Source organism: Mauremys mutica, chromosome 12 (genome assembly GCF_020497125.1).
Source record: "Mauremys mutica isolate MM-2020 ecotype Southern chromosome 12, ASM2049712v1, whole genome shotgun sequence".
Classification (NCBI taxonomy): domain Eukaryota; kingdom Metazoa; phylum Chordata; order Testudines; family Geoemydidae; genus Mauremys; species Mauremys mutica.
Window position 1 is genome coordinate 75,366,412 of NC_059083.1, and position 22,453 is coordinate 75,388,864.

Below are 22,453 nucleotides of genomic sequence, written 5' to 3' on the forward strand. Positions count from 1 at the left end.
CCCACCCATTAGTATCTTTGCTTTGGGTTATCGTTCCCCAGAGGCAGTCACTTGTGTGTATACAGGTCTTGGTGATTTACTGCAGTTGTTTTCTCCAGTTGGCTCCATAACATCTTCCTTAGTCAATTGCTATTAGGAACGTGGTTTAGATTTTTGCATGGAAAAGGAATTCTTTTTCTCTATAACAAAGACTGATCGAAAAGCTCACATTTAATTTAGCCATTACATGCACATCCCCATTAGCTGTTCTCTTGGTAGTTTTCTCCACTATTAAAATTATCTACTTTTAACAGGTGAACAGTTGATGAAAAGTTTTCAGAGTGTAAAACAGAGCGTAGGTAATGGATGCCAATGCCACATTTCATGATGTAGGTCAACTTCCTTACACAATTTAGGGAAAAGTTCTGCTCTCAAATCCGCAGTGCAAGGAGATGAGCCTCAGCTGGTGTAAATTGTCACAGGCCCATTGAAGTTACTGGACCTGTGACAATATACAGCAATGAACTATCTGCCTTCAGATCACTATTGTTGATTCTGCCCTCATTCCAAGTGTGGACTACCACTAATGGCCATAGGAATATTGTGCATGATACAAATGCAGAACATACATAAAAAATCTGCTAGGCAACCTGGTGAGTAGAGTTTTGAGTAAATTTTAACTGTCTACCCTACCTACCTCCTGCATGTTCTCAGCTCTGAGCCTCTTCCCAACTGTCCCTGGATTTCTTCTTTTCCACTTTCATCACATTAATCTCTTCCTCATTTGAAAAATGTTGCATAAGCATTTTAAATGCTGGACTGTCAATATAGAAGGAATGGTGTAAAAGGGCATGCTTGCCCCGTAGTGCCTGCTGATGGCTAGTATGGCAGCTCTACTGAGGCCTGCCTCAGTTTCCCCTTAATTCAGACTTCCGTAACGAGTCCATGCAGGCCAGATATTCACAATATTCCCCCTTCTGGGGTCCAATTTGTTAAGTCCTGTACACAATCTTTCAAAATAGACTCAGACCAACACTCTTCATCCCAGTTTCAGCTGGACCCTGCCACTCTTCCCTAAGGGTCCCATCCTCTCTTTTAAAGTTCCTTTCTTTTGCCCCAGTCCCAAGCTGAGCACAACCCCTACTCCCTGAGGGTCTGTCTTCCCACCCTCCAGTGCCTCTTGCTTGGAGTTTGGCCTTCTCCACATGCCTCCTCACTGACTCAGGGTCCTGCAGGAGCCATCCTACTCCCTGCACCGTCTGCAGGCATCGTCTTACAACCTGCAGCTGTTTCCCCCTTTATAAGGCCCAGGTGCTTTCCCTTAAGCCCTGTTGGGCACCAGTTAGTTAGTCCAGGTGCACAGGACCCCACTCCCTCTTAAAGTGACCGTGACAGATGGGTTATCCTTGATCGTTGCTCTGAGGGTCAATCTAACTCAGGGCAGGATCTTCTCAGTTACAGGACCCTATGTCTAGAATTTCCTCCTTGAGGACATCCACCAATATTTCTCTCTCCAAGACTCAACTAAAGGTTTTTCGATGCAGGCTAGTACCTCCGTAACCATTTCAGTCTCTCTTTATGTTCCTGTTCTTTTGCCCTGCTCTGTTTGAGGGAATGGTTGGTTTTTCTGGGCACTGGGCCCAGTTTTTATTTAATTTTGACTACAGATGGTACAGTTTCCCAGATCCTATACCCAGAGACAAGCACTTCATAAGTGTTAAAAAATAAAATAAAATCTGTCTCTTGTCTCCAAGTAAGAACCAGGACTTTCAAAACCCTGTCTTTTTATAGAAACTTCTTTTCTGTGATAGCTACAGTCATTACCAAGTTATCAAAATAAGTCAAATAATTTATAAGTGCTCCATAAAACACTTTAAATTAGCTTCAATGTTCTTGAACAATTATATAAAATAAAGTTCCAGTATCAAACTTGCTCAGCATTGGTGTGGCAGTAAAGGCGCCAGCTTTGGATTCTACCTCTGGATTTTACAAAGTGATCTTATTTTCAGAATTAAAGAAATAAAGAGTATGGAAAACTTACTGTGTATTCTGGTCCCAGTTTGTCCATTGGTAAGAGAAGGCAAGAGAGAAAAAAAAAGTAGAATAAAATAATGATGCAAATTATTTTCACTAAGTGCAAAGATATATTAATAATCAAAATCATTGGTTGAATAAAGTACTGACTTAGACTTCACTGTGCAATCCCACTGGAGTCTATGGGACAGCCTGGGATACAAGTCAGCATGATATTTAATATACAGTATCTAAAGATCTAATGCAGAAATGTAAAAGGGGAGAAGGTAGCCTAGGGTAATGTTTGTTTTTACCCATCTATAATTTCTACATATTACCCATATTTCATGGTAATACCAACTGACAGGAAATAAAAATACACGGTGGTTAAACAGGAATTGTTCAAATATTTTAATGTCTGTCTCTAGGTATGTGGCATGCAGCCTTCAAGGACATGCAAGACTAGCCACAATAAACTTCCAATGTTTTCAGTTTGCTTTGAGTAGTTACCTGTAATTGTATATGGGTAATAATTCCAAGCCTTCTCTGTAATGTAAAATATTTTGGGAACAACTGCTCTGGCCCAGCTAGGTAGTTTGCTGCAAAGAAAGGAAATCCCAAATTAGAATATTTATTGACTTGCGAGAACGGTAAGATATTTTCTAATCATGCTCACAATTTGACAAGTACTAAGCAGGACCTACTAACACTAAGGGCTTGTTTATGTTACCTGCCGGATTGGCGGGCAGGTAACAAACATTTATCGTGTCTATCGGTCCAGCGGGGGTTGATAGACACGATAAATTGACCGCTGAAGGCTCTCCTGTCCACTCTGGTACTCCACCAGAACAAGGAGCGCAAGCTGAGTCGATAGGAGAGCGTCAGCTGTCGATTTACCACAGTGAAGACACCGCGGTAAGTAGATCTAAGTACGTCAACTTCAGCTATGCTATTCATGTAGCTGAAGTTGCGTATCTTAGATCGACCCCACACAGTAGTGTAGACAAGCCCTAAGTCCTCACACAGTAATGTCTGTAAGTTATGTGTCCCTTTAAATCTGCATTGAAATCTCACGTTAGCCAACTCCTGACCATTGGCCATTGCACTGCCACACATGTATTCATTCTTTTGGGGAGAATAACTTCCTTTTACACTTCTCTAGCTAAGGAGAAGATTCAAAGCATGGGTTTGTGAATTCACAGCCTTGGTCATGTGAGGAATCAGCACAGGTAATGAGATGCAGTGTGTACTTTACACTATAGTATTCTTAGCATAAGGAGGCAGCCTTTATCAGTAGTGAGCAAGTATAGTAAACTGACCTAGTCATTCTGATTTTGTTTCTTCTGCCTAAGGAGTTTCTTCCTCCATATTCTCTACTGATGCATAAACACTTGTACTCCATTAACCCCAAATACAGATTATGAGACAGGATTTTCTGTGTGCTAATAATATTATGTAGCAATTATAAAGAGTTTTATATTCAAATTATCTATCCCTCACTAACACCCTTGTGAAGTTGGTGGATATGTATTCTTATGTCCATTTTGAAAATGGGGAAACTGATCCAGAATGATAAAGAGCCAGAGTTAGAATGGAGGGCCTTTGAGTTCTAGCCCAGGGTTCAGTCTGCCAGGCAATTTACCAATACACTGGCTACAATCCTAGTAGACTAAGAAAACCCTTAGATAACAGGGGTGGAGGGGGAATGATTTTTTCGTGGTCAAGAAAAAAAACCCTGCAACCATGCAAAAATACCTCTGACACAGTGACAACCCAGTTGGAGTGATGACTTCTATGGGGTTGTACCAGGCAAAAGCTAGTGCAGCATTCAGTCGCTATTATCTGTATTATTGCAATGCTTAAGAGCTCACTAGGTGCTGTACAATCACAGAACAAAAAGACAGTCCTTGCCCCAAAAAGCTTACAACTAAGTAATTTCTTTTGAATTCTCACATGGTAAGATAACAACCATGATTAGGCACTATCCCTGGCAGGCTGGAGTCAATTTTTGTACTAGCATCTCCAATGTGGAGCTCAGAGAACCCCGAGATATTATGGAGTTGACAAACCTTGGTTTTAAAGGGAAGGAGAGTTTATATACATTTGCTGCTCAAGTATTCCCTTGTGACATCAGCTTTAGCCACCAGAACTGGTGGTGACAATGATGGGGCACTGGCCACCAGGAGAGAGGCAGAAGTTTGGAGGTGACAAATAGAAGTACTCTTCAGGGCTCTGTTTAAAATAGTTTTGATCAGACCAGGGGCATGACAAAGATCATGTGGCCTTAGATGGAGTCTGAACTGAACCACAGCAAGTAGCTTCTGAACTCAATTATCCAAACATAAGGGGGAAATCAGTTAAGTTCAACTGTTTGTGAGTTGGATAATTGAGGGAATTTTCAATACCACTGCTGCATGTCAGGGATATCAGAGGGTTTTGGATAATTAAAAATTGTTTGATCAAGATTTTGCTCGATATAAATCTTTGCATTTGTGTGGAAGCCAAAATGCAGAAGTTACCACACCTAAAACCACAAGTTTTCATGTAAACCAGAAGTTAAGTGCATTGACTTTTTCGCCTTCTCAATGACATTGTCCAAAGGTTTGTTTTTTGCTTACCCATGCTTTTCTTGTACAAAGCCCTAAGCATTGGTTCTTAGAGAACAAATTACATTACAAAATTCATGCCCCACATGGGTGGGAAAAATTAGAGGGAACACTGGATGCTATCGGTCTCTACCAGAAACAGGAACAAATCTGTTTGTTTGAACTTGATTGCCAGATCTTTGGAAAGCGTCTGGAACCCGAGCAGGAATATCAGGGAGGAAGAAACTCCGGGGAGAGGCCCTTTGGTTGGGTTTTATAACTTTCTCACAAAATCTGCACTGTATTTGTTTAGACTTTGCCACTAGGCCACCAGACTGAGGTGAGTCTGGGCTCTCCAGAGAATGAAAGTAAAGGAAGGTCTGTATTATTTTTTTTTAAAGGAGCTCCACAGCTACAGTCTTGAGTGAACCCGTGTCTGATGCAGAGTCAGGGTATTTATGTATCAGAATAAGTTGTTTAAAAGTGTCCAGTCATGGCTTGAAACCTACATTCCTTGCTCAAGCAAAGCACCTGTTGCCCCCAGCAGGAGAAAAGACTACAAGAACAGGACCTTTAACTGGTTTTCTGCCTCATTTTGACCCTCACAGAAGTATCTTATAAACAAATCCTCAACCAAGTGCCACTTCATCTCCATTTCATTTCAGAAGCGGTGGTGCAAGTCGAGTGACATTTCTCTGAAATCCACTTGGAAGAAAACATGGGCCTTGTTGTTGGCTCAGGGAACTTGGTTACGGGATTCTAAATGTAAGTGTACTTTCCATTTGTTCTGATATCTGGAATACGTCAGTCTGGTAAAAGCTACTTCTTCTGCCAGAGGGTTGGCCTTCTCCACAGTTTGCTTTATACAATGGAAAACTTAAGCGTGACACACTATCACTGCTATTATGAATGCCTCATTTTATTGCTGACTCAACTCCCACTGAAGTCAATGGCAAAATGTCCATTGATTTCAATGGAAAGTTGAATTGGGTGCTTTGGATTTGGCTGCCTAGAGTGCAGCTATAAATTATCCTGCTTAGATTTTAATTTTAGTTCTTCAGCAGAAAACCAGGGCTCTTTTTTCCTGGAACTTCAACAACCAGTTAATTTGTTCTTTGAAAAATTAGCTGCTACATCAAATGCTAAATTTGATACTTGACAGTTATAGAATCATAGAATCATCGGACTGGAAGGGACCTTGAGAGTCATCTAGTCCAGTCCCCTGCACTCATGGCAGGACTAAGTATTATCTAGACCATTCCTGACAGGTGTTTGTCTGACCTGCTCTTAAAATAGCCAATGATGGAGATTCCACAACCTCCCTAGGCAATTTATTCCAGTGCTTACCCACCCTGACAATTAGGAAGTTTTTCCTAATGTCCAACCTAAACCTCCCTTGCTGCAATTTGAGCCCATTGCTTCTTGTCCTGTCCTCAGAGGTTAAGGAGAACAATTTTTCCCCTCCTCCTTGTAACAACCTTTTACGTACTTATCAGGGAACTAATTTAGCAGAAGGTCTCCCTTTACTTTCCATAAAAATTCTGCTCAAATAAGTTGGACTCATTTCAGGTAACAGAGATAAAGGAACACGATATGTTTCTATAGCATTCTTTTGTATCTTCAATTCAATTAGCCTAAGCACTATATTTTGACCTTTTATTTCTTGTATTTCCCAAAACTCTGGCATTTTGCAATTATTTGATCATGATCACTTGTACCTTTAAAATTCTAGTTGGTCGGATTGATTAATCTTTTGATCTGAAGTTGTGAGATTTTAATAAATACAGTGTGCTTTTAGTGGGGTCAGCAGCCCATGCACCTCTTCAAGGCAAGAGGTACCTCTGCAGAGCCCTACTAACAATGTCTCCCTCACAGGGCTTCTTAAACAAACCCCACCCTGGCTTTTCTTGTCCATTCACCACCCTTTCTCAGGGCTCTGAGTTTATTCACATAAATAAAACTCAAGGTCCCAAAACACAGGCCATTGGTTTTAACCTCTTGTCAGGTCACTGCCAGGCTTTTCCTGCCTGTAGTCTCAGTAGGGAAACCCCATGCCCCAGATCTTTCTGCTGGAACCTGCTCCCTGTCAGCAGTCTCCAATTCACCCTGCTCCCAGATCTTCCTGGTTGGGGCCTTTCCTGCTTTGGCAGGCCCGTACCCAGGGCCTAGCTGGCTAGAGCCTCAGGCTTCCAGTTCTGGCTTCCAAACCCCTCGATATCAGGGTCTTCTCTGGAGAAGGTCTTACTTCCTGCTGTTTTCTACATTTCCCTCTTCCCTGCTGCCCTTTATAGGGAATTACCTGATCCAGCCCAGGCGTGCCTCTTTAGAAATCAGGGTTGGCTAGCTCCAAGCCCTCCAGCCCATCAGGGGCAAGCCGCCTTGTTACAGTGCTGTTTATAGTTGTAGTTCTATTTAAATTCAATATGTTTGACTTAAAACACTTACATTACGGCCCTAGCTGAGCTCCCCTTTGTGGACGCTCACCAGGCTGCTATTCTGGACCCAAACCTTTGGCTCTCATGAGTTTTAAAGCTTATTGAGTCTGACCAGTGTTCAGCCACTCCCTATGTCTGGCTTTTCAGGCACACTACTGGGATACAGACTGCAACACTGGTACCCACTCCTGAGTCACGGGGCCCCACAGCCCGACTGACCTGCACCCCAAGACCACTGTGGACTTTCCCAGTCTCTGTAGTAGCTCTTGCCTATCCCCTCCAGAGCTCCACCCTTGTGAGGACTCTAGAATACTGCTCCACCTTTCAGGGAGCTGGTGACACAGACTTTGCCAAGGCACTTTACATCACATACAAGTTAATCACAGACTAAGCATAAGAGATATACAGATCTATGGAAAACCAACCAACCAACACCCCACCGCAGTTCTTGACACCTCCTAAGGGCCCTTTGGCTCTTAGTCAGTGTCTTCCAGGGAGGCGGGCAGGGGCGGCTCTATGTATTTTGCCACCCCAAGCACGGCAGTCAGGCAGCTTTCAGCAACATGCCTGCGGGAGGTCTGCCGGTCCCGCGCCTTTGGCGTACCCGCCGCCAAATTGCCACTGAAGCCGCGGGACCCGCGGACCTCCTGCAGGCATGCCGCTGAAGGCAGCCTGACTGCCGCCCTCACAGCGACCGGCAGGCTGCCCCCTGCGCCTTGCCACCCCAGGCACGCGCTTGCTGCGTTGGTGCCTGGAGCCGCTGCTGGAGGCGGGGATTCTTCTGCATCCGCTCCTGCCCCCTCCTGTTGTCAGCCAATGGATGGCAGGTGAGAGAGAGCCAGCTCAGAGCAGAATGTTCTTTTATAAAATTCTAGTCCCCTCTGTCAGGTGACCCCCCGAGTGGCTTCAAGTCCCTTGTCTGGTGATTGGTTGCTTGAAGTCCGGACTGGGTAAGACTGGTTCCTGTGGACTGCAGCACGGTCGTTGTTTTAGGGTGCTTCCATTTGACTGGAAGACCATCCAGGCAGATGACCCTTGTTTGCTCTCCATTGTTAGCCCTCTGCTAGATACAAGGATTTTCCCTGATACCACCCGGATGTTTCAGCTCCAAATGGAGGCTGAAGTTGCCAAAGTGAAGACTCAGCAGCACAGATTAACAATCAAAATGGAGTTCACAAACCAGAATGGAGTTTGCAGATTGACAGACGTACTAATCCAGCAGAACACAATATTATCAGAACTCAGTGAAGGCTTCTGTTGCCCTAAAATGTATTATTGCCTCTCCTGTTGCTGATAACTTACAACACAGCAATCAAATGAGTTATCCAGGAATGACGGATGTGTGAAACATTCTCAGATAAACCAGGTGAAACTAGACTACTTTCCAGTGTTGCAACAAATTTGAGTTTTAGACTAGCTCCATTGCAAAATTCACTAGAGTTCTTGAATATTTAGAGAAAACCTGCATCTAGTTTAGAACACCTAGATCTCTTTTAAGCTGAAACCACCCCAAAATCACAGTCGTGCTTGGTAACTTGTGCTATGAAAACAGGTGAAAGTCATCAGTTTTTACTGAGTTTGGAACCCAAAAACTTAAAAGCAAAACTTGCAAGGTACATTGAAACCCCAGAAATGTTGCAAAGTACTGAGTCTGTGTTGATTTAGTTGTCAAAGAACACAGGAAAGCTCCAGCTGGAAAACAATGGGTCAAATTTAGCAGATTTACACCTTTTGCAAGCCCATTGCTTTGATGACAACACTGCATCTAGAATGGTAAACTAAACCAGACATGCTGGGTGGTTAGGTAGGAGCAGCTCAAACATTTAGAATGCCAACAGAGGGTGAAATCCTTGCCCCCTTAAATTTAATGGGCATTTTTCTGTTGTCTTCAATGGGGCCAGGGCCGGCTCCAGACCCCAGCGCACCAAGCGCGTGCTTGGGGCAGTGTGCTGCTGGAGGGCGGCAGGCGGCTCCGGTAGACCTCCCGCAGGCATGCCTGCGGAGGGTCCGCTGGTCCCGCGGCTTCGGTGGAGCATCCGCAGGCGTGCCTGTGGGAGGTCCACCGGAGCCGCAGGACCGGCGACCGCCAGAGTGCCCCCCGCGGCGTGCCGCCCTCCTTGGGGCGGCGCAATTCCTAGAGCCGCCCCTGAATGGGGCCATGATTTCACCCTAAAAGTGAGGTCCAGGAGATATATTAAGGGCTGGAAGGGGGGGGACTGGGAGAAGGAGAGGGAGCAGTGAGTGGGTTCAGCAGTTAGGAAAGGATTTAAGACTAGTTGAATCTGCTAACATTTTCCTACGTGGCAGCCATCTTGAACACTGATCCATATATTTTTGAAGTTTTTTGGCCTATGTAAACTTTATATTCAGTGTTCTGACAATGTCACAAATTACTGAATGCTGAATTACTGAACAGACAACTACTGGAAAAAGAAAAAAGATCCTTTTATTGCTAATGTACGTAAATTGTTTTTCAGCCAAAGCTTCTAATCTAGATTAATGTCAGGTACTTGATAAAAAGCCAGGCCAAGTCAATGTGACTTTGGAATTGTTTACGCTTGAAGATATAGGGTAAAATCCTGACCCCATTAAAGTCAATGGGAGGTTTGTCTTTGTTCCTGCCCAGGAAGCCAGGATTTCACCCATAAAATCTAAGAGATGATATTTCTGAGCAATATATAAATTTGCTCCAGTCCTGTATCTGTGACTCACAGTATTGATGACATGCCCACAGAGCACTGTCTTTTATGAATGCAATTCATATACTGGTATTTATGGCAAGGCTTTCCCCCCCCATTCTAATGGAAACTGCAAACTAAAGTACTTATGGACAGCAGAAGTAGAGCAGTCACCAGCAACAGATCTGCACTGGCCATCAGGCAGCATTCTAGGAAGACACTGACTCTCTCAAGGGCACTTTCCCATAGTCAAGAAAGATATAGGAATCATTTTGTTGCAATGGATCAGATATGGTACTTTTTTGACAGAAAAAGATATCTCAAACAGAATGATCTTTCACCTCCCCACAAAAATATGGATCTCACGGGGGAAAAGTGAAGGAGACAGACTGGACAGCTACCCTGAAATCTCTAGAGTCTGCCTGAAGGTGCAGTGATCTGTCCTCGCCATTTCTCCTTCCCAGATGGAAGTAAACATCTCACATTCTTTCTCTGAATGGAATGGAGATAAAACTAATCACAAAGGCATGTGAATTTATTTGATATGAATCCTCAGGACAGTTTTTGAAAATGTGTTGTGTCTGTGCACAGCATTTTGAACACGTGTGCATGCCAAGCACATTTGTACCAGCACTGCTCTCCTATTCAGTGACAAATATTAAGCTTCTAAGTGGTGAATAAGGACCGCAGCAGACTTTTTACACAAGAACAATTATTTGTAGGTGTGGAGCATTGCTGGTCATTCTGTTGTTAGGCTGGGGAAAGGTCAGATCTGTCAGGATTCCAGAACAAAATGCAATGGTGTAATTGCCACAATATTGCTATATCTGCTTCTAAGGATCACAGTGCAGAGAAGCTCAATAAAGAAAATGGGCCTAAGGGAACACAGAAGAATTAGAAAAGCAGCAACATTCAATTAGATCAGTAGTAATAAAAAACTGCAGCAGATTAAGGAATATATTTCATACAACAGAAATATAGAGGTTTTAAAATTAATACTGGCCTTTAAGTCAGTGTGGAAGCACTGACCCCTAACACTTTAATTTCAGTTGCAGAAAAGACATATTCTGCTTTAGGAAATGATGGGGCTGTCGGGAAACAAAAGCAATTTTTCTCATCATGTCTTTAAGCCTGTCACTTTGCTGCAGAAGGTCACTGATGTACAATTCTAGTGGTCATTCATAATGTCAACTCACTTTGCTGAGACAAATCTTTTGTTACCAAAATGGGTCACTGGCCTTGTGCAGTTCTTACGAAGTAATGCTCAATCTTGCTGCATCAGCACCCCAAGGGCTCACTGCTACCCTAAGCAATTCTCTGCTAAGTGTGGGGCCAGAGTGACTTTCTGCATGCTACTGATGTTAAACAGAGGAGATATGATTAACCTCTGTGCCATTTCACGCAGGATTAATTTTAATGCACCTATTTGATTTTAGCTGAAGATGCTGATTTGGGGTGTTAGAAAAAAAATCTACCTTTGATCTAGGTTTTGAAAAGAAAATAACTTTGTTTTAAAGAAGAACTTCAGTGTGTTAAATTTTTTTGCACTTCTATAGTACTTGCCATCAGAGGCTCTCACAGCACATTACAAACATTAATGAATTAATCTTCAAACACCTCTGTGCAGGAGAGAAGAATGGAAGCACACAGCGATTAAGGGCATCCACAACCTTAATTAAAGTCAATGGGAGTTATTGGTGCTCTGCACCTTGGGAAATCAGACTCTCCTGGACTTTCACAAGATCACACAGCAAGCATGGGATAGAGTGAGGAACAGAATCCAGATCTAGTGAATCCCAGGCCATTTGGTACACTACGTTTCTTTTAAACAGATCCCCTTTTTGTTTTACCTATTTTGAAAAATGGGGAAGCATGAAAGAAAATAGAGAACTGTGCTGATTTTCAACACAACCCTGCCTTCAGGCCATAATTCTTTGCCATGGAAAATGTGCTTTTCCAAATGTGCTCTTCCACTGTGTCCCTTTCCTTGAAGCTTCCAGTAACTGTAGTCAATAGAACACATTACATTTGAAACACAAAGGCTATTTCCTGAGAGAGATGTTATGCCCTGCAAATCTTCAACACTGTGCATGACTGGAGGTTACAGCAGCATGCTGTTCAAGGAAACAGCTGCATAGCACTTGCCTGTTGAGATAGACCCGTTTTTCTGTTAGTTGACCATTGCCATGATTTGGATCTTCATAGGGTTCATTCTGCACGACTTCCACGCCTTCCCCTCGGTCACTCTGCTCGTGGCTATGCTTACTGATCATGTAGAGCTGTCCAATTCTGTACTGCAAAACAAAAACAGGAGCAAATGTATTAGCCGTATACAATGCATGAATATCCAGAAGCCAAATGTCAAAGGGTTATACAGAAAAAATTACAATTTAAAGGTAGTGAGGGGAGAGGGAATCACTACATTGAGAACTGTTAGAATGATCATAATAAACACTATTACTAATAAATAAATTACTAAATAATAGTGATACATCCATAGTGTCTTCTACCCAGGGAAGATAGTACTTTACTCAAAGTACTTTACCAAGATCAGTCACGTGGTACATGATCATTGTGACATAGGTAAATTACATCATGGGAACCTTAAAAACGTAAATGGGTTTAAACCATAGGTGATATGGATCAGAATAAAGGCCTCAGTGTTCTCGAAAGATGGAAGTTTCTGGAGGTGCAAGGAGTCATGAAAAAGTTCGTGGAGGAGACTTGGTCTTTGAAAGCCCTTGGCATACCTCTTTAAGGATTTGTAGCTATAGAGCCAGGTCCTCAGCTGGTGTAATTCAAGGTAGCTAAAAGGTAAAAAGGTAATAATTGGAGATATACCAGTCTCCTAGAACTGGAAGGGACCTCGAAAGGTCATCGAGTCCAGCCCCCTGCCTTCACTAGCAGGACCAATTTTTGCCCCAGATCCCTAAGTGGCCTCCTCAAGGATTGAACTCACAACCCTGGGTTTAGCAGGCCAATGCTCAAACCACTGAGCTATCCCTCCCCCCACTCCACTGAAGTTAAATGAGTTCACTTAGAGTCATAGATTATTAGGGTTGGAAGGGACCTCAGACGGTCATCTCTAGTCCTATGCCGAGGAGACACCCACATTTTTTGCTTATAAGTGGAGAGATATGCAAGGCACTCTTTTTAAACAGGACTAGACAGCTGTGATTGTAGAGGTGCCAGAAATGGCAGCCTGGTAAAAAATTATATGGACACACACATATACCTGGCAGGAAATGATGACCTAGCCATGATCAGTTGTGACCATAAGACATCCAACGGCCTCATGATGGTCTGTGTGAAGCAAGCTGGTGGTTTCTGTTCAGCTTCTAGTGGATAAATGTCCACATCACAATATCGCCACCACAGCTGACACCCTTATTAGACTCCTCAGAGAAGCCACGAACTAAATGGGTCCTGATGACTGGCCTCCACTCTTTCTGCTAGAGGTCCTTGAAGGTCAGTCGTCAGGCACTCTGGACAGTCAGTTTCGAGAAGCCTGCACTGCCACCCTGCCTCTGGTCTATGAATGAATCAAGGACTTTATTATTCAAGTTTGTCAATCTAGCACTTTACCAGCTCCAGAAATTCATTAAAGTAGGTTAAGAACTCACTGATTTTTTGAATGAAAAGGTATTTTTTATTATCAACCACTAAACTATTTTCTGAGCAAGTTTCATGATTCTGCTCTGAGTTTTAAGAAAATGTCTTGCACAACTGACAGATTAATTCTTATTTCACTGAGTTTTATAATTTGTTTTTATTTAGTTTTCCCCATATTTTTCTGTCTCTGTATTTGTACATTTTGGAGTATAAGAGAATAGTTAAGAACCAACAGCTCCCCCTTGATTTTATTGTTTAAAGGATTTTTTTTTAACTTGGTTAAGTCTTTCTCTAGGGTAGCTGTGATGGGAGGACTAATCCCCAGTAAGAAACACATCAGACGTCTGACAAAAAATTCCGATGTATTTTGAAAGACAGATTTTTAAATGATGTTTGTGCCAGGTTGTTGATACACTAACTGAAGTGCTTTCATTACTAACAATTAAGTGCTACAGTATGTGTCTGATATACTCAAGTGCTAAATAGCAGGGTATTGTTTAGTACTTGTGTACAAACTATTCTATTATTATTTCAAACAGTCCCTACCACAGTCCACTGAGATATCAGTTTCTGAGACACTATGCACAATAGAAATTACATTATGGTGCAGTACTGGAAATATTAACTCTGTTCCCCTGGACTACTTTCTGCATGGAGAACTGCAAATTAAAGGTCTGCTCCTGCTCCTATGGGAATCAGTGGGAGTTCTGCCTTTTATTTCAACAGGAGCAGAACTGGGTCCTGAGAACAATTTAAAACAGCAGCCAAAAGAAAGGAGGAAGGAAGATGCTAACATTGCAGTTCTGGGGGGAGCCTTGATGGAGGCTTTCCAAGTACAAGCTGTACTAAATTTAAAATGTATGGATTCAGAAATGTCTGGCAGAGTCAGGTGTATGTGCAATAATTCCCTAGGTGAAGATAGGATTTAGTGCCTCCTTTATCCTGTATCATCATTCTCTGCTGCCTCTCTTGCACCTGTCAACCCAGGTCAGCAATCCTCCTATCTTCCTGTTTTTGGAAAGGATGGAACTTGCCCCCACCTATAGAATTTCATCCTTCCCAAACTCAATCCCAGTTTCTGTTCCGTGGTCCCAGTGTCGCTCGAGACCACAGTGCTTTAAAACAGTGTTTCCCTAACAGTGGGTCCCAACCCACCAATGAGTTCTAGATGGGTCATCACATCTGGGGCCGGACTAACCTATCACTGGACCCTGATGGAGGGGTGGCTGGGCCAAACCTGAGTGGTGAAGCAACCCTGGGCACCAGGTTCCAATGCTTGGGGCAGGGAGCTGGACCCAGCCCCATGGGACAGGAGCCACTGCTGTGGCGTGAGTATAGGATGGGCTTGTTCTTCAACCCGCTCCTCACCTCCAAGCCTTCCCTTGCACTGGGCTGGGATTAGGGTGGAGGCCAGGGCAGAGGGTGAATATATGTAATGGGGAGATCTCAAAAAAAGACAAAATGCAGTTGGTAGGTCACCTTATTAAAAAAATGAGAACCACTGCTTTAAAGGAGCTGCTGTGGCAATGACAGCAAAGGATTCTGCAGTATATGCCTGAGCAGAAACAGGGAGACCCTTTAGGAAGGATGAGATGGGGTTTGTCACCAGGAGATAACAGTTTATTATAATAAAAATATGAAGCTTTTATATAATATTTTATCAGTTTAGGACTGTCCCATTGCAGAATAACCTTGTTATTCCCAGACAGTGTCCCCTTACAAGTAGCACAGCAAGCTTCTGCCTACTTAGCCTGTGTTTAAGGCCTTCTTGAAGAGAAGGGATAAAGGTGCTTAGCCGTGATGCAGAGGAAGTAAGAAGACCAGCTTCTTGCCTGTGTGGCCTCTTATAGGCTGCTCAAGTCCACAGGGAGCCAATCCCAGTTCCCATTATCTCACTGAGGTGCCCCTTGTAAAGGGGGGCCAATCCACTAGGTCAAGTGGGTGGTCCCAGGGTTTAGCCTCTGTCCTACCAAGCCCCCAGCCCTGCAAACGTGTCCCGGTTGGAATGGTAGAGGTGTCTTTCTTTGGCAAAATTTTCAGGTGGCTTTAGTGCTGGTGAAAGGAGCCAGATTTACAGGCTTGGCGGTTGAAGTCTTTGGTTTGTTCCCGGAACAATCCTGGGCAGAGGTAGCAGCAGTGCAAACTTCTTCACACTACCCTGGCATTGTACCTTAAACCTGACCTGTGAGGACTACTTCTAGGAGTCAAAGGCTATTCAAGGGTGAATCAGACATTGGCTTCTCTCCTGAGACTGGCCAGAAAGTTGCTAATTTTGATAGTGTGGAAGCTGGGTGGCCACCCACCAAACTCGTTTCATATTCAACACCACCCAACCATAAGATAGCAGCAGGGCCAGATTTAGGGGGCAGGCAACCCAGGCAACCACCTGGAGTACTATTTTTGTTGTTAGTGACAAAAGGGAAAATAAAATGTTTGAAGTAACATGCTTGGTAGTCCATATGTGGATTCATTTTTCACTAGCCTCCTAGAATTTTCTGGATCTTTGCAGACTCTCATGGAACATTCCAGACTTTTTGAGAACTATATTTTCCTTGACTCTCCTAGAATGTTGTCAGCCATAGCCTCATAGGTATATAAGGGGTAGGGCATTGCTAGGCAGTCAATGAGATATAAGAATGATCTGAACTGAAAGGCCAGCTGCGATATTGTGAATCTTGTTTTACTGTGTAATTGTGAAAGCATACTTGTGTTTTAAGACTTGAAGAGTGTAAGTAGTGACTAATAAAGGACATATTTAATGAGATGCTAGAGATCTATTGAACCACTATTTATGCAACAATATAAAAGTAACACTGTTACTTCTTTTGTCATGCTTAATATGTAACGTTTGATGACTTTCTAAGACTGCAGAACATAGTATTAGGGAGATAAAAGATGCCCCAACAGAAGCCTTCAGGAGCTCAGTATAGAAAGCAAAAAGCTCCATTGCAATCTGATGGGAAAACATCTGAAATAGAATACCACAGACCTTTTGAACTAAAGGACTAGGGTTTACATTCTAAGGCTGTCACCTACCATAACACTATTTACTACTGGTCCACCCAATGTTGGTGCACAGCTCAATTTCTTGATGTTAGTACATTTCAGTTATTCTTAAAATTTAAAAGTTCCCATAAGCTTAGAGGAAACAACTTTTTATTTGCTTGAATAAATATAAATTTACAAATCCTAGCATGCAAATTTAGCATCTTATATGACAGAGATAAATCCTGCATGCAAATTGTATGTCAGAGTCATGAAATGGGCTACAACTGCAATAAAAATAAGGAATTCAAAAGTTTAACAAATGAAGGGGGAGGAGCTCCAAAGATGCTGCTCGCCTGGTATGCCATTTGGTCTAGTGCCGGCTATGGATAGTAGTAAGTTCTGGTCATCTCTCACCTGAGCCAGTGATCCATAGGTGAAAGTTTCTATAAACTATTATTGACTCTCCAAGCTATCCTATCCGACCATGAGAAACAGTCTTCATTTATACAGTACTCTGTACTATTTACTTTACATATTTTGATGCTTCTGAAAGTAAAGAAAGGCTTTTTCTTGGTATAAGACTTTACAATATCCAGTATGTTCAGTTTCAAATACACCATACCTAGAGAATTGGATTTTTATAGCACCTTTCCTCATTGACTCTTTCATCTTCCAAACTACCAACAAATTCAACCAAGCTTATCGGAATTTGATCTGAACAAGATTGATATCAGAGGGCCAGATCCTGATCTCAGGTGTAACTTTTGAATTCAGTGGAATCACTCTGAATTTACTGGTGTCAATGAGAGCAGTATCTGGCCTGCCAGTGTTGTTACTATTCACTCTTAGGAGCTACTCTGCCCTCTAAATACAGCATGTTAGTGTCTCAATAGCACGTACACATGCAGTTCTGGCATGGGATGAAGCTTTCTAATCAAACGATATTGCACTGGACATCGGGAGGTATAGTGCATAGCTGGAACTGCTTTAATGAAAAGGCATTAAGTAAACCAGCTGGAAAGTTTTCAAACATTATCTCTTCAAGTGGGAGAGAAACACAGTGTCCAGTGACCGTAATTTATTAACAATGAACTGTCTAATCAGCATTATGATCACTAATATACTGCATTTTTCCAAGAACCATAACAGCCAGTGTAGATTGACTCAGACATTTGTGGGATGCTGTACAAAGTGAGGCGTGGCATGCCTAAGGCTCAGGCAGACTTCTGAGTATAGCTCTAGCACCAGTGCGGGTGGAGAGACCTGTTTAACTTAAGGCTTTTAGCCCCTGTCTCAGGCTTCAGGGGGATCGCTAAAGCCCTCAGCACTGTCAGCATGGTGCATGGGTGCCACAAGTACCATGGCTTTCAGGCACTGTGGCTGACCCTGAGCAAAGCACAGGAGGGAGGGGAGCTCTGTCTGCACAGGCTGCAGACAGGGGCGGCTCTAGGCACCAGCAAAACAAGCTGCTGCCTAGGGCGGCAAAATATAGGGGGCGGCAAAAGGCTGCAGCCGGGCAGGGCCGCGCTACCGGCTCCGCTTGGGGGAGAGGGATGGCCCCTTACCGGTAGCGCGGCCCCGCCTGGCTGCAGAAGACGGGCCGCTCCTCCTCCGCTTGTTCCCCCGGTCCTAAACAGCCCAGCAGCAGCTTGGCTGGGGGGGGGGGGGGCGGAGCTCCGCCCCGCTCAGAGCTGCGTGGTCAGGGGGCGGGGCAACAAGCTCCGGGCCGAGCAGAGGCAGATGAGCTCAGCCTGGAGCTCATGGCCCCGCCCCCTCCCCACGCGGCTCTGAGCGGGGAAGAGCTCAGCCCCCTCCGGAGCCATGCGGCTGCTGCGCTGTGAGCCGGGGGTGAGCAGCCGGGGCGGGGGGCGGGCGTGGCTAAGGGGCAGGGAGTCCCGGGGACACTCAGGGGGCAGGGAAGGGGCACAGGTTCTGGGGGGGGGGGCGGTCAGGGGCCAGGGAAGGGGGGTTGGATTGGGGGGGTCTCAGGGAGGTGTTTGTCAGGCACCCCCTGACCCCATTGCCCCCCAGGCCCAGCCCTGACCCCCAGCTCCGAGCCCAGCCCCTCTGATCCAGACACCCCCCTCACCCCATTCCCCCCACAGCCCTGACCCCCAGCTCCGAGCCCAGTCCCTCTGAGCTGGGCCCCCCCGACCCCATTCCCCCCACAGTCCTGACCCCCAGCTCCGAGCCCAGCCCCTCTGATCCAGACACCCCCCTGACCCGATTCCCCCCACAGCCCTGACCCCTAGCTCTGAGCCCAGCCCCTCTGATCCGGACACTCCCGACCCCATCCCCCACTGCCCTGACCCCCAGCTCTGAGCCCAGCTGCTCTGAGGTGGGCACCCCCTGACACTATCTCCCTCACCCCAGACCCCCAGCTCCGAGCCCAGCCCCGTTGAGCCGGGGACCCCCCGATCCCATCCCCCACAGCCCTGACCCTCATCTCCAAGCCCAGCCCCTTTGAGCTGGGCACCCTCCGACCCCATCCCCCCACCCCAGACCCCCAGCTCTGAGGCGAGCCCCTCTGAGCCAGACAACCTCCGACCCCATCTCCTCACAGTCCTGAGCCCAGCCCCTGTGAGCCGGGCACCCCCCAGAGCCCAGCTCCCCACCCAGCCCTGGGCAACAGCAGCACCACCTCCAGGCAGTGACAGCTCATTGGCACCAACCATCACCATCACCCAGCAACAGCCCATTTTGTAATTGCAAATGTATACAGACCAGTAAAGCATTTAATGTTTTTAAATAATGTATTTGGTGTATTTTCAAATTATTACAAATTAATTTTCACTAGTTATTTTTTACATTTCCAAATACATGTTACTATAGTATTGCAACTTTTTTTTATGGAAGGGGCCCCCAAAATTGCTCTGCCCTGAATCCTCTGGGCGGCCCTACCCAGTGTGTGTGAGGAGCCAGGGAGGGAGGGAAACGGGGTCCCCTGGAGCCGAGCCCGGGCTGCGATGGCGACGAGGGGCTCCTGGAGTGTGCGAGGAGGTGAGCGGCCGACTGGGTTTGTCGGTGCTGAGCAGGTAGCCCCGCAGCCGGAGATCCTCGCCTTCCCTCCTGCCAGGGCTGGGCCAGGGCACCGTGAGGCTGAAGAGCAGCAGGTCCAGGGGGCTCTCCAGGTCTTTGGCCGCCAGCATGTCGAGGGTGAGGGCGGTGAGCGCGAACTGATCCACCTTGGCCACCAGCAGTGCTGCGAAGCCCAGGGAGGGGCCCGTGTTCTTTGCGCCACCCCATAGCCGTGCCGCCACCTGGAAGTACTCCCGCTCCGTGCTGCCCAGCAGCTCCACCCGCATGGGGACAGAGTCGCAGCTGGGCCAGGGCTCGGCTGCAGTGTGCTGGTAGCGGATCCCACATTTGGGGGGGAGCCCAGTGCTGGGGCAGCAGGGGGTGTGAGTGGGGGGCACTGGTGGGTGGGGGGGGCTCATGTCTGGGGGCGGGGGGGGCAGCCAAAATTTTTTTTGCTTGGGGCGGCAAAAAACCTAGAGCCGGCCCTGGCTGCAGAAAAAGCAGTTTTGAGTCCCAGGGCTGTCTGGATTTTGGTTAAGGAGGAGACTGATCAGCTTAATTATCTACCAAAAATATTAATGGCTTTGACTTTTATAGAAAGTTGCAGAGAAAGCAACTTTGATGGGGGGAGAGGACAACTGAGAAGCAGATTTCAGGCTTTTCCATGTCTCACTGCAGGGTGGAGAACAAGGAAAGGAATTGGGGAGAGCACAGCTCTGAGTTCTTTGTCCTACTGGATCGGAGTTGTAATAACTGTGCCTACAAAACTACTCTAATGGTGAGCACAACTGTAAAAAATTAGTGTAAGTTCATAAGGTGTCACAATAAACCATAACAACAAATGTTGATGGGAAAAGATGCAAAAGAGAAACAGAAAGACTGAATTAGTCCAAACAAAACGGCCTCCTGACATAAGTCAAGGGCTGTTTAAACAAAAAAAGTGTAGAACTGGAAATCACTGAACCAAAATTGGTGTGTTGGGTATTAGGCCCAACTCCATTTTGTGGTCATTAAGGGAAGAAACATTGGGAAAAAATTGGCTTCTGGACGAAGCTTCAACGTCATGGCTTCCACCACCACCAACTCCTGAGATCCTGGCCCTTTGTTATCATGATCCTGAGAGACGTCCTGAAGAGACTGGACCAGAGAGAGGCACCTGGATGACGTTGCCACCTCTACCTGCTCTGGCTGAATCCCATTGCCTGGAATATGAGATTGTGTCACAAACCTCCCCCCATGTGTTCTTTTCCTTCCCCACCTTATTTCTTCTCTTTCTTACCTCTCTCTTTTTCCTTCTATCTAATAAGAGTCTAGCTAGCCAGCCAAGACTGCATATTTTGCAACACTGATGTAAGTCTGTTGCCAGAAAAAAGAAACTAAAAGCAATGCCATAAAAACTCTGATGCTGGTACAAGTTTGCCCGGTCTTGGAGTGGCTGATAAGATCATGTGCTGTGCCAGTATTTTCCCAGCAGCAAGGTTGCAAGTGAGAGTCAACACCAGAGACAGATGCCGCATTTTCTATCGTTTTTGTTCTTACATGTCCAGCCCAGCTCGACTAACTTCTCTTTTCCCCAAAAGGACAGTAGTTACCATCTTTAATACCACCTAAGAGACTGTGAACCAAGAGTTTTTTCCTTTGTAGACCCCCCTACACTAAAGGGAAAATATTTATACTGCTTCCTGTATTTTTCACTCCATGCATCTGATGAAGTGGGTTTTAGCCCATGAAAGCTTATGCTCAAATAAATTTGTTAGTCTCTATGGTGCCACAAGGACTCCTCGTTGTTTTTGCTGGAACAAGGAATGTTGTTAAAATAAAAGCCTTTCTGAATACTTCACATTTCACATTCTTTAACTGTTATTCTTTCTTTCTCTAGGTCTGTAATAAAAAGTTAAAAGGATTTTTAATGGTGTTTATCATGGTGCTAAGCAGGCTGAGGACTCTGTATACCAAACGCCAAACCTCATTTTAAAACTGTTTAATATTGGGCTGTGGTTGGGTTATGTTAACACATTTGAGTCTTTGGGGCCATTTATTCCATCTAAATTAACACAACAGAGAGCAGTTGATTTTATCAGCAGAAAGGGAAACAAGGGTGCGTTGTCTCTAGGAAACCAGAGACTGTGGTGGTAGCTGGTAAGAGAAGGCTTGGTCACGTACATGGCACTGCACGGCTAGGTCTCCAAGAGCCTCTTTCAGTGTGGGTTCAAGGATCAATCACCAGACAGGAGAGTTCATAGGTACATGTTGGAAAGGTGTGCAGGCAGAACGAGAGCTCCAAAGGTACAGGACACTGCTGGGGACTGGTAAAGAGTGGCCTCACCGCCAATTAGAAATTACAAATGAGATAAGAGGAGCATGTCTTTGTTTCAAAAGAACAGGATAGGCAGAGGGAGAGACCCATTGAATCAGTGAGTCCATCTCCCATCCCACTGGCTCTCTCTTGTAGCCAATAGGTTTGACTGATGGTATGTAATTTTAAAACCGAAGAATTAGTAAGACACTGGGAATCACTAGGACAGCAATCTAAATTCTGGGAAAGATTCTAATCTTCCCTTAGCTCTAAAAACTTTTCTACCCAGACAGGCCTCACTCAGCAAGGAAGATTTCCAAGTCAAAGCTTATTGAAGGCATTTGATACCAGCAAAGTAAAAAGTAAAAGATGAGAAACTGACATTAATTTTAACGTATAAAAACTAACAAAAAACCCCAAACCCAACCAACCAAAATACCCCAAGCCTAATTTAGATTTATTTGGCCTGATTCTTCTCTCCACTACATTAGTGTAAATCCAGTGAAGGTCCCCCATGAAAATGTAATGACACCAGTGTAAATAAAAGGTGCAAGAGGAGAATCAGATTCACTGTATTCCTTTTAGATAGAATATTTTTAAAGCTGTAAGTTACTGAATTGTCAAGAAGCATTTAAACCAGTGCTTCTGAATATTGGTTCACAAGAATGAAATAAGGTGGGATCATACTCTCATAATCTGTATAAGATTGCAGGACTCCTCTTGAATCAACCTGATGTCAAGCGATTAACCCCTCAATTACCCATAAATACACAGGGTAATTACTGCTGAGTCATAGTAGTAGACGCATCTTTGTTGATTCCAACCGTTAATTAAGAGAGGTTGGGACAT

The 22,453-nt window shown here is 44.9% G+C and overlaps 1 protein-coding gene across 5 annotated transcripts in view; it reads right to left on the reverse strand.

Moving 5' to 3' along the window:
• The window catches only part of PITPNC1 (phosphatidylinositol transfer protein cytoplasmic 1), a 200,750-nt gene that overhangs the window by 78,800 nt on the left and 99,497 nt on the right, over window positions 1-22,453 (reverse strand). For all 5 annotated transcript variants that reach the window (XM_044984008.1, XM_044984012.1, XM_044984009.1 and 2 more), the window contains 3 exons: window positions 11,836-11,984; window positions 2,503-2,591; window positions 2,021-2,028 (listed from right to left, as the gene is read on the reverse strand). In XM_044984008.1, the coding sequence (XP_044839943.1) occupies window positions 2,021-2,028; window positions 2,503-2,591; window positions 11,836-11,984 (246 nt within the window). The remainder of the gene's footprint in view (window positions 1-2,020; window positions 2,029-2,502; window positions 2,592-11,835; window positions 11,985-22,453) is intronic.